Here is a 12,404-nt window from a genome sequence, read left to right as displayed (position 1 = left end):
GTTTAATTACAAATTAAACCCTCTGAGGTTCTCTGCAGCCAGCCAAATTAGTTTTGAGTCAAGACATTTTCCTGAACCTATTTGTGGGGCCTGCAGAAAATCTGTTGATTCTTCTTGCATTTTCACCACATACCCAACCACAGGAGAAAGGACTGTTTTTATTTTGATTACTCAAGGAAGAGTATTAACCATTTTCATCAGTAATCCTAGGGAAGAATCATGAGTAAATTTTATCAGATCATTAAAGCAATTCTGTTTTCTCGTCCCTGAGATAATGACCTCTTTCAAATTACAAATCAATAAACTAGTTGCTGTTAGCTAAAAGTAGATCAAAAACTTTTGGGAACACTGAAATTATAATTTTCTAATAGACGCTGGAAAGACTTATGGTCTTTCTTTGCACCCGTATCAACTTTCTTAAATATAACAATGGAACCCCAAAGAGTCATTCAGGTACCTCAAGTGTAGGATGCTGCAGACTTTGCTGTGAATGCTCTCTGCACCTACTATTAGCTTCTTAATCTTATATTTTACCTGTTCTAACAGCAACAGTTAAAACTTCTATAGGATTGAAAGTTATGTTTTAGTAGCATTGTATCAAGTATTGGCAGCCTGCCTACATTTTAGAGTACAACTACTGATGGTACACTGGGCTGAGTGATAACAGAAGTATTACGAGAACTGCACATGTACATACATGCATTAGTATGACATACTCATTACTGGAGTGACATGCTCATGAGGAGCTTATGAGCTCCTGTGTAACATTTACCTTTATCTTCCTCCCTCCAAAAACCTATGCCACATCCAGAAGACTCTATAGCACAGGCAACCTTAAGACTAACAAACAACCTGCAAGTCTGACTTCTGACAAGCACAGTCTCTGGAGACATGGTTAGAAGAAAAGTAATGGGAAGAAAACTGCAGCATGCAGTGTTGTAATCTAGAGGACTGCCCAGGATCAGCTGATATTTTAGATACGTTTGATCATGTTTGAACAACCAGCATTAGGAGGTGTGATTCTACGACCTACTACAAATTTTAATTTACAGCGCCTGTGTATCTACTGTTCCAATCTTCTAACTGACTGCACAGATAGACACCAGTCAGTGTGGATAGGTAGTGAAATCCCTGATGTGATTTCAAAGAGCTTGACAGAAAGATAATATTATTTAGATATTTAAACAGGGACAACTCAGCCTTTAAAAAATCAGATGCTCAGTGAAACTACTGCAGAATCTAGATGAGTTTTACTACATTTGTGATAAGACAAAATAGCTTCATTTAGGAAAAAAATCATACCATAAAAGTATACTTTTAGGTACTTAGATGAAATGTATAGTCTCTCTTTACTGATTCTAGGAAAGCAAAGCTGCAGAATTGTGTATTTATCGATGTCTAGAATGAAGAGAGAGCAGCATGGAAAACGATGAGCATATCAACAGACAAAATTATAGCAAATGATGGGATAAATACAGAGTAGCTAGTGTAATGCAATTTTTCAGGCCACTTTTCAGGCCATGAGTTCAAGAAAAAAAAGAATCCAAAGACTATCTTAGATGCAAGCTAATACAAGGGTCACTATTTGAGATTAGTTGCACAGGATCAAATGATAGAAATTTATTTGTATGTATTTATTTGTATGTATGTATTAAATACAACTGTGGTTGTATTTAACCTGGAATATATAACTTTCAGAGTAATCAATAAACTATTCAAGATACTTACCAACAGCAAGGAGTGGCTCATATTGTTTAATGTTTTTTGTCGTAAGAGGTGGGCACATACGGATAGCAAACGGAGGCAAAGGAAGTCCTGAAAGAAGTCCAGTTAGCAGAAATTTGAGGTGGACTTCTTGCAGAAAAGAACTTCTTGACTGTTCTTCTCCAGCAGCTGTGCCTTGCCCTGCTTTAAAAATTAAAGTTCCTGTTAGTATTACATTTTAATCTCAGAGTTCGCAGAAAATTATCAGACACAGGAGGTTAAGAAATAAGAATTACAAACAACCTAACATATAAAGTAGCAATGTTCAATTAAAGAGGCATTCCTTCCTGTTGAACTAGGTATGATGAAACTCTGGAACACTGCACTTCAGCTAGTGATTTCTCCAGTATTAACTTTCATTTCTAAAGCTAAAAAGGCAAAAAGCAAGTACAAAACAATAAACTACAATTGTTTTAGTATTCTTCCTGCATCCAAGGGTACTTTCTATTTGTTTCCTCTCCTTTTTTTCTTCTAAGTTACAAACACTTTAAAATCATTAGAACAATTCAAAGACTTATGTAGATATTACTTCAAGCAGTAAAACTGAGCAGTCCACTGCTGGAAATTAAGAGTGAAATTTCCTCAGCTGACATACTAAAGATGTGCAAAACTAAAGATATAATCTCACTTCCTTCTGCAGTCAGTTGTACCAGTTCAAGTGATAAATGGTACAAATTAACAATATCTATGATGTAAATGACTACAGAAACTGCAGATAAGATAAAAATCATTTCAACTTCAAACAGTGGAGATTAAGTGTAAGATAACATCCCATGTTGGTAAGAGATGTCTGCACCAGCAATACAGACAGCTTTTACCAACAGCAAATCCAAATCCATACCTTGGCACCTCTGAGGAGCACTAGACACTTTTCCAATAAAAATCAATTTCAGTACATAAAGATAATTATCTGTATGGCACCTCTTTATGGAATATTTTTCAGTACTGAAGTGTTAGTAGCTATCTAGCTTTCACAAAGGCCTGGGATACATCAGTTAAATTGTCTTCATCTAGTTAAGATTACTCTGAAAAAATGAAGGAATGGGATTTTTGGCCAAATTCCAATGTAAATTACATTTTTCTCTTAGAGCACATGACCTCTGAACAATAGTCCTCAATAAAAAAACCTTTAAAGTTCAATCAATAATTTATTTAGCAAGCAGGAATTATTTTTCTTTTATTTTGTAATTGCTACTAAAATTGCATAGAAAAAAATCCAACATACATAGTTCTCAAGTAAGTTAAGAGGTGCAACGATTCAGAAATCCTAGAAATTAGTAACCACAATATTAGTGTAAGAAATTCTTACCTATCATGTTGTCTAATGATAGGTCTGGAAGTTTATTTTGGTATGCTCCTATAGGAAGCCCACAGAATGAAACTGGGGAATACAAGGGTGATGCACTTGAACTGCTGTAAAAGAAAGAAAATAAGTTCCTAATGCAAACTGACTCATGTCCTGAGTTTTGGGATTTTCTCATGTTGTTCTTTCAGCATCCCCACTACTTATTACTTGCAAAATTATTTTGAAATGATTACTTCCTACACCAGCTTCCATGAACAACTCTATCATGAGAAAATGTACACAATTCAGAACTATTTTCATCTTAGTTGCATGGGTTTTTAAATTTTAACGAACTGTAACTGTTTAGCTAATGGTAACTTTTATTATACATGGAAAAACAGATTTACGTCTGTTGTTCAGAAGTGCACTCAAGCATTGAAAGGAGCCTTTCAAACACGTTGTTTATTAATATTTACAGCTACATTAATAAATACACCTAGTGAGCAATCAGAAATATTTAGACATTTAAGAACACAGATTCCAAAAGTTCTGCTCAGAAGAATACTTCCTATAAAGGATCCTGATAATGAAGGCCAACACTGAAGCAATACCTTTCACATAAACAGATGAAGCATGATTGGCTTTGTGTATACAAAGGTACAACAGAAACTTATCATATTACCTGTGTTTATACTCTTGTCGGGTATCTATGCATCAGTTTTGGGGGTATTTTTTCCCAGTGACTGCAACTGGGGTTCCAATGCAATCTCCAATAAAAGGGACTCGAACAGCCCCTGCAGCCTTGACAATAATCTTACTGGACTAAGGACAGGCCTACGTGATCACCAAAGACCATGGACTGCACCCAGGTGTATGCAAAAATTCAGTTTAAGGCACACAGAAAGCTTTTCTCCTTAAATTCCCACTTTAACAGTCTTTTTGTTCAAATTTTAAGCAAGATCAGATCAAATCCAGCAAAAGCAAGAGCCAAAGGAGGAAGGCTCCTAAAAATCCCTTAAAGAATATTTCTAGTTGGCACAGAATTTTCACTTCTCAGTACAACCCAACCATATTTGAGAATCTTCTAGGCCCAGTAATTCTTGTATTATTCCATTATTCCTAGCTCTATAATCATGACAAAAATCAATGTTTTAGAAATGTAATTCCAACGAATCCAACGAATAAAAACCAGCAACATATGGATCATAAACAGCACTCTTGGATATGCATCACAAAGAATCCAGCTAATAGTACTTTTGGGAACACCAACAATAAAAACGTTAAATCACTGATTAGCAACAAAAGGAGCTACGCTGAAAATCTGGTATTTCTGGAATTTAAAAGTGTATCAAGAATTTTATATTTCTTTTATGCCAGTAAGCAATTTATTTTATTCCATAGTCAAACGCTTATTGCAGTCAAGTGACCTTAATACACTTAATGTTCAAAGAACTATACTATTTCACATAGCATTTTTAGAGACTGCTCAAAATCTAAAACACTAAATGCTTTGGATATCAGATATGTTAATTGTTTACACCACCATATTCCAGCCACTTGCTGTGCAGCTTCATATTGCTCTGTGTCAAACTCATGGGAAGCTAGCAGAGTATCTGTTCCCTACTAAAAACCTAGTAATTTCCAGACTAATTTTGCAGGCTGCTTTTTGTGTGACTGAAACTCATGGTTCCAATCCTGTGGAAAATTGTATAGTCTGAAGAAAGACAAATAAGAAGAAAATGTTCCCTCTGAATATTCCTTCTATCTTTTGTTTCCTTATGCTATCCACTTAGGAAGAAATTATTTTTAAAGGGGGAAGAGTAAATACTAATCCCTTTGGATGATATATTTCATCTTCTTTTCATACATATGTATAGCACATGCCACACTATCATACACACAAGCACAACAAACATCATTACTTTTAGAATATAAATTAAGAATAAGCGCCTCTGGTAAATGAAAGCTTTGATGAGAAAAATAAATCCCATTACCTGTTCCGAAAACTTCTGCCAGAAATATTGGATTTTAATTCCCAGATCATTACCCTGCCATCGCTGACTATGAGAGCTGCAGAATTCTCATTCACTGGGCAACATACCATACTGAATGGACGAACTGTTTTTGTTACTCTAATTGCATCACACTGACTTCTTAAATCATAAATCAGCTCCTGAACTGGGTCGGGATCTGCAACATCAATGTGCCACACGAGACAAACAATTAGAACAGAAAACATACAGTGACGGAATTCTGTGGTTGAAATCCACATGCCTCCTGTGAACTATTCGGGGGAGGGAAGAAAAATAAATAAATCAGATACTGCTGATTTTTCTGTATTCACTGCACAGGTCTGAAGAGTTCTCCAAAGCGTAACTCTGTCGTTAAAGTGGCTTATTCCACTTGGATCGCGCAAAATCTAAAAAGTTACTGTTTTACATTTGGACAGAAACTTCATCTTCTCCTCACAATCCAAAACTTGTTTGACTTGCTGGTAAAAACTGGAAGCCAGTAGTGCTGCAGCTCACTAAAAATTACCAACCTCATTAAAAAAAAGTAGTTAAAAAAATCGTTTATTCTTGCAATGGATATGACATTTACAGAATTATATTTTAGTCGTCTTTTCTTGTCCCCTTAACTATACATTTACAGAACTATTTTTTTAGACATCTTTTACTATCCTCTTAGCTATATATATTTAGAAGTCACTCTTTGTAATATTCCATAAAAAAAGATAAAGGCTTAATAGTTTAGAACTTAATGTAGATCTAAGTCAAGGGAAAGTAGGTCCAAAATCAACTCTTCAGACCAAATGACTTCCAAAAACCTTTATGGTTGTCAGTAAAATACATTTTTCCCTAAAGATAAAAAAGAAAAAATTAATCACCTTTTATGCAAAATTTCATTTGTATATCAGATTGTTAGGCCATTTCACAATTAAAAAATATCTTCGGTAATGAAAAGATTTTCAGGATATTCATGTCTTATTTTGCATTATATATCAGGGAAACCAAAAACAAGTTTGTGAAAATGCAGTATATACTCAATGAATTTACTTAAGAGAAAAAAACACTGGAAGAGCTGTAATTCACCATACTGAACAAGGCATGACGGTTGATGCCTTCAAACCTGAAACAACAGGTCTGAATACTGCTTCTAAATAACTGAAATGCCTCAAAGTTCATTTCTGGCTATTTGTTGACACCAAACTTACCTGGTTCTTCATTTGGAGTTCCAGTTATACAGCAGTTAGATCTGCGAACTCTTAAAGTTATACAGCCATTTTCATGTAGGCAAAATAACCCATCACGCTGAAAGCAAGGAATTACCTATGTAAACAGACGATATATTATATTTGGTTAACAAAATTATATCCTTTGCAAAGTATACCTGTAAATGAACATAATGCATACACAACAGTCATTAAGAACTTTACCACTAAGGCACTATTTTGATGAATTTGCTTAGCTGCATTACTGGTGACTAAGGCAAACTTAAAAAAAACTGATGTAGAAAGAATCAGTGTCAGAAAAAGTAAACAAACAAACAACAAACAAAAACCCAGGCAACAGCTCTATATGACCTATTCTAAATAATAAGAAAGTCACTTTTTTATCTCATGTTTTTAAAGGAAATTTTCTTAATCTTCTTCCTAAAACTAATCAAATAGTAAAATGCACAATGGTATATTGTGGAAAAAAGTACAGCTCTTTGTAACTTTGGAGACTACACTTTACTGCTCAAAACACACCCAAACATTCCTGAAAAAGCCAAGAATTTAGTCAATTTGGCACAACAGTTTTTTAAATGAACCTGAAGACTTCTATAATCAAGTAACTGAAAATAAACTAGCCTATCAGCTCATAAAGTCACTAGCACATATGTAAATTGTGAACCTCATTATGTAAACCAGGTTTGAGAATCTTTTCTTCAAAAGATGACCAGTGTATTTGAAATCTATTTGAAGAATCAACAGATGATGCTAATGATACTAGCACAGATAGATGGTTTTGAGGAATTCAGTGAGTTTTTCTTTAACATCCACTTTCTCATAAATATACTTCAGTTATGATTTTTTTAAACCTTCCTTTTTGATGTGAGAATTCATGATTCCAAGACAATAAAGATGCTTCACTAACACCTCAGACTAGACTTAGCTATTTGATCAAGCAAAGGTACATGCTCAGAGAGCTAGTATCAACTTGTATACAAAAATCTTAACTGCCAGAAAGTGAAACGTCCTTTTTCCACAGCACTGTTTCCACACTGGTAACTTTTTTACCACCACAAAATGAGATGGATTTGCTGCAGACGTCAGGAAACTAAATTAAACAGTGGCTCAGAGGCCACTTCCCCCCCCCCCGTGTTTACTACTTTTCTTACTCATCTTACTAAATCAAAACACAACTATCAGTGAGTCATGAGCTTACAGCTGATCTTGACATTCTACTACAATGACAGAAACCAGTCAAATTTTTATTACCTGTAGGAAAGGCACACCCGTTCTTTCAATTGCAATTACACCCACCGTCTGATTCACTTCCAAGTCAAGTATCAAAATTTCTCTGGGATAGAGTAACAACATGTAATTTCTTTTGGAAGGCAGGTATGACAATTGAAGACAATCGTTGAGTGTAACAGATTCAGCACTGTAATATATCAAAGATAAACTTTAAGTAGCCCCAAAATGAAGAACACCTTTAATCCATTTCTGTATTAACAAATACTTTGAGTTCAAAATAAAATTAACAGGATTAATTTCCCTGCAATATTGCTTATTTTGATTGCTAGTGAACTGCAGAAATCCATTTAATTGCTACAGTACCGCAAAGCAACATTGATCTTCAAAATACACTGTTAACTTTTGTTTAAAAAAGATTATAAAGTAATTTTTAAAATAGTACGTGATTCAAAGAAAACAAGTATAATTCTTATACATCTCAAATACTGAGCAATTCAGTTATGAACAGTGCTAGCTACCATGGCATTTACTGGTATTCATGGGAAATTACCCTTAAACATACTGCTTATTTCAATTTTTATATTATTATACATATTACATTATTTTGAAATGAAGTGAACTAGCCTAAAATACCAGTCTTCCAAGTCAGAGAAACTACTGAAGAACAGGAATGTTATATAGGAATGTTGACTGTAGCACTATTAAGTCAGACGTGATGCAATTTTAACAGGTAAGAGGCTGCAAGGTAAAGAGGTTCGTTAGGCACATGTAATCCAATGAACTGCATGTAAGTCACACTGAAGCTAACGATTCTTATACTGTGTTCAGTTTTGAAGCACCGCTTTTGAAGGGTTTTGTTTGTTTGTTTTTAATCTCCTCATTCCACCACACACCAAATCCCCCCCTTAAAAGCTTCTAACATATTGCTCCTTGTTTCATGAGTGCAAGTCATGTTTGCAATCAGTCTCCTGACAATCTCCTTTTCCTCCTTCCTCAAAGCTTCCTTAAAATTATGTAAAGTCAGACAAATCACTGCTGCTAAAATTTTTCCTCCCTTTTTCCCATTCTAGTTTTTGTGCTGTTCTGGAGGGAAAAGGAGGGAGAAAGAGAGATTACTACCATACCCTTAGCAACATCCATATACAATTTAAAATGCAATCAGAAGAATTCAGAAAATGCATTGTTCATTTGTTTGCACTTGTTGGTTTCCTGTTATTACTGAATACACATAATGTTGCAGCAGCATATGTACTGTCTCAATATTTGGAAACCAGGTGTTCTGTCAGAGGCAGTACAAGTCAGGTACAATAAAACACAAAAAGATAAGATCATGCCCTTTAACTTAACATAAAAATCATAATTTCTTAAATGATTACAGAATGACATGGCATCAAGTCTTCTGCTCTGTTCGCAATTTAAACAGCTTACTAAAATGGAGCATAAATTTCAAATACGCATTAAAGTCTGTTGTTAAGTGCTGACTGACAATACAGTCTGATTAGTTTGTACTCACAGTCACTGATTTGAGAAATACTTTTAGTACATAAATGGAAAGCACAAAAGGAAAAAAAGAATTATACCACAAAAAAGAGGTCTAGATAATTTCTAAAAAGCCCTCAAACTTGTAACAAATTTAGCTTTAAAAAATAATAAAATTTACAAACACAGTACATATGTTTACATTCTAATTTTGTTTATATTATATTAAATTTAAAAAGCCTATTATTGCAATATCACACACAACATGACAGTGACAGAACTCTTCTCAGGTACCGCTACTAATTTTCAGTTCTCTTGCTATATACCTTCTCATTCCACAGTAGAAACAAATCCTTTTAGCCCCTTTTTATCGCCCCCAACCCCCCCAGCCAAAAAAGGTGTTTCTGAATTTACATCTGCATGAAGCTGTTAGCTAAGGGAGAACATTATGCCATCCACTTATACAAAACATGCTGGGATGATACAGCCGTTTTTACAAACAGAACTGGAAGAACGACTGTCAATATTAAACCCTTATATAATGGCCTTGTTCGTCCTAAAGCTTAACATTTGAACTTGAAACCAAACGGGGAGAAAGAACATCTTCTCCATCTCCTTCTTCTTCTTCTCATATCATTGTGGCTCCATGAACTTGGACTAGGCTGCAACAATGATCCGAAGGCAAGATGAACGCTAATCATCATGGTTAGAACCTAAGAGAGGAACGGGCAGTCTTCCATTCCGCAAGATGAAAAACATATTTTATGAATAGTACCTTTCTTCTAAATATGTTACTTCACTTTAAATGAGTCGTACTCCAATTACTATCATAAACAAGGATGATGCAAAATTTGGTAAGTTTTCTCATTCAAACCAGACAAAAGCTTCAGTTTTAGAGGTATGCTCCACCTCAAAGGTTTCTGATAATAAAATGAAACCAGAAGCTATTCAAAATAGGGGAAGTGATCATGTACAACACATACCTTCTGACCAAGTTTTCTAAGAAACGCTGGAATAAAAGCAGGCATTTGTGTTTCTTGGGTTCAGCTGATATTTGACATATGCACTTGTAAATTCTCAATTATATTCACTTAGCTTAGATGTTGAAACAAAGTATAGTCAATAAAGAAAAAAGGTTATTTCAAAAATGGCAGTACTGTGTGAAGTACTGATTTCTAGACAGCATGGTTCATTTGCCTATTTTAAAAATTTAAATACAGGACTAAATATCAATTAACCTGAAATATGAAAGAAACTGCACTCACTGCATTCAATGTCAATACAAATGGAGATTTTGTTAGTTGTGTTGTACCTTTCACTGCCTTGAGAATTCAGCTTCTTACTGCACTTGCATAGTGCCCCCAAGCATGAAAGGTGTCCACAGTTGTAGCCTACAAGATTTCCTTCTTTTTAGTGTCTATAGGTGGAGTTCTGACTGCAAGCATGGGTTCCCTCTATTCCCCCCATAAATGCCCTGTATCATCATCTTCCATTTCCCATAATCTTAGACCCACGACTTCCCAAACCCTGTCTTTCTAAGAATCTCTAGATTTTCCATTTCCTTCTCACTCATGGAATATCATCTTATGCTTTACCAGGGTTCCCATCTATGAGCGTATATCCAGCTTCTCCCTATGCTAAGCTTTCAGTGTGTGTTTTCATTCCAAATGTCCATATTGTAACTGCCTCTCCTAATTAAGTCAATAGCCACTTAACTTTAAGATCTGCTGTTTATAAACCAGTGGTACTTGCTTTTGACCATTTTTTCCTGTCTTTTGATTTTCACTAAAAGTCAACAGAAGTCTGCCCAGGGTTGCCAGGCATTCCTGGAAACTCTGGAACTAACTGGATGCAGTTTTTGAAAATTATCAAGATTAAAGACAAATAGACAAATAACAGCAGCACCATTAGCAATCTACAGTTTCAGCCAATGAGAGTAAAAACTGGCTTTTCAATCAGAAGGTATGAAGTAAAATTCAGTGATGTCAAAGGAGAACAAAATCCAATTCCTTCATTAAAGTCTATACTGGCTTTACAGGGTAATGAGAGATTTTGCAAGATCAAATATACATAACAACAATTTCTTTATTCTGTCTCCTACACCAATGTGATCTTTTACAAATTATCTCATAATATTTAATCTAATAATATGTACAGAATACATAGGTATAAAAAATATCTGAGAAGAAATATTTGTAACCTACCTTGGTTTTTCATTACTAATTAAAATTTTTACTTTATCAAGGGCTTTTTTGGCCCCTGTAGCAGCAGCCAGCTTGTTGTGAGAAGGACTGGAATGGGGACTGGAAATGTAGACCTTCTTTCCTGAGCTGGCAGGAGCTTTGGAAGGAGAGAAGTCGGAGATGAACACTATTCCCTCACTGGTGAGTACTGTATCAAGAAAAACAGTTTTTATTATGGCAAAACGTAATCTGCAATTTTATCATGGTGTTTTATTTTAATGCAACTTCAATAAGGAGAAATGATAATGGCTTTAATAATAGTCTACTAGATGGAAAACGCATAATTCTAGCTAACAGGCACCTTATACTGAAAGGGTAGCAGATGGTCTATTATAATTCATTAAAATCCACAAAACTCCATTTTTCAAAATTAAGTCTATACTAAAAAAATGTGAGAGTACTGGCAGAAACCTTTTGTTTGTCCTTTCATATTTGTTTCATACAGTGACTCTCTGTCATCAACTCTTCTTCATTAAGCTTCACAGTGCAAAAAGCAAGCAGGGTTACTGACACTGGCTATATCACCATTTCCATTCTCACAGAGAGCATTGCTCAAAGAATCATTAAAATCATTAACTCACATTACTTATGTGGCAGCATAAAGATTCACTTAGGCTGTAAAGAGATAGCTAAGATTTTTCTACATGTTTATGAACAAAAAGTCTTTTCCAGTTTGAATGGTATAGCAGATAAAAAAAGACAAATATAAAGCCTTGATTCTGCACCTTATCTCATTACAGATCTGGAGTAATTAAGCTAAATTAAAGAATAAAATGGTCATTCTCATTATTTCTCCTTGTTTCTGCTGAAATGTGAATAAATATGCACTGCATCTCCCTTGGCATCTGAATTTCTTCTGAAACTGAGGGTAACACTGTACTCCTTTAAAAAAAAAAATCCTTTATGTTGAAGATGCTACTCAGTCTTGGTCTACTTTTATCTAACTGGATTTTCTTCCTCAGCATCCAAGCCTTCTGTACCTTGTTATGGCAGTTTAACAGGAGTTTCTGTAAATGGCTTCCTCCAGCTTGCTCTTCGCATGCTTTCCACCTTTATAAAAATCTCAAACATTTCTTTTCAGACATCTGACTTGTCTTGCCTATCAATGTCCACTTTTCCCCTCAAACAGCAGCATCTTTCAGCTCAATATGAATGAAAGACTCTCCTGTCT

The 12,404-nt window shown here is 34.9% G+C and overlaps 1 protein-coding gene across 5 annotated transcripts in view; it reads right to left on the bottom strand.

The window, feature by feature from the left end:
- Positions 1 to 12,404, bottom strand: part of WDR11 (WD repeat domain 11) — a 53,741-nt gene that overhangs the window by 30,665 nt on the left and 10,672 nt on the right. For 2 of the 5 annotated variants that reach the window (XM_026105526.2, XM_064514315.1), the window contains 6 exons: positions 11,195 to 11,381; positions 7,533 to 7,698; positions 6,264 to 6,378; positions 5,044 to 5,239; positions 3,074 to 3,177; positions 1,729 to 1,908 (listed from right to left, as the gene is read on the bottom strand). In XM_026105526.2, the coding sequence (XP_025961311.1) occupies positions 1,729 to 1,908; positions 3,074 to 3,177; positions 5,044 to 5,239; positions 6,264 to 6,378; positions 7,533 to 7,698; positions 11,195 to 11,381 (948 nt within the window). The remainder of the gene's footprint in view (positions 1 to 1,728; positions 1,909 to 3,073; positions 3,178 to 5,043; positions 5,240 to 6,263; positions 6,379 to 7,532; positions 7,699 to 11,194; positions 11,382 to 12,404) is intronic. The other 3 variants (XM_026105530.2, XM_026105529.2, XM_026105527.2) reach the window with 3 other exon arrangements.

Source organism: Dromaius novaehollandiae, chromosome 6 (genome assembly GCF_036370855.1).
Source record: "Dromaius novaehollandiae isolate bDroNov1 chromosome 6, bDroNov1.hap1, whole genome shotgun sequence".
NCBI classification, from domain to species: domain Eukaryota; kingdom Metazoa; phylum Chordata; class Aves; order Casuariiformes; family Dromaiidae; genus Dromaius; species Dromaius novaehollandiae.
Note: the sequence above shows the minus strand (reverse complement) of the source record. Positions and strands in the feature narration are given on the sequence as shown.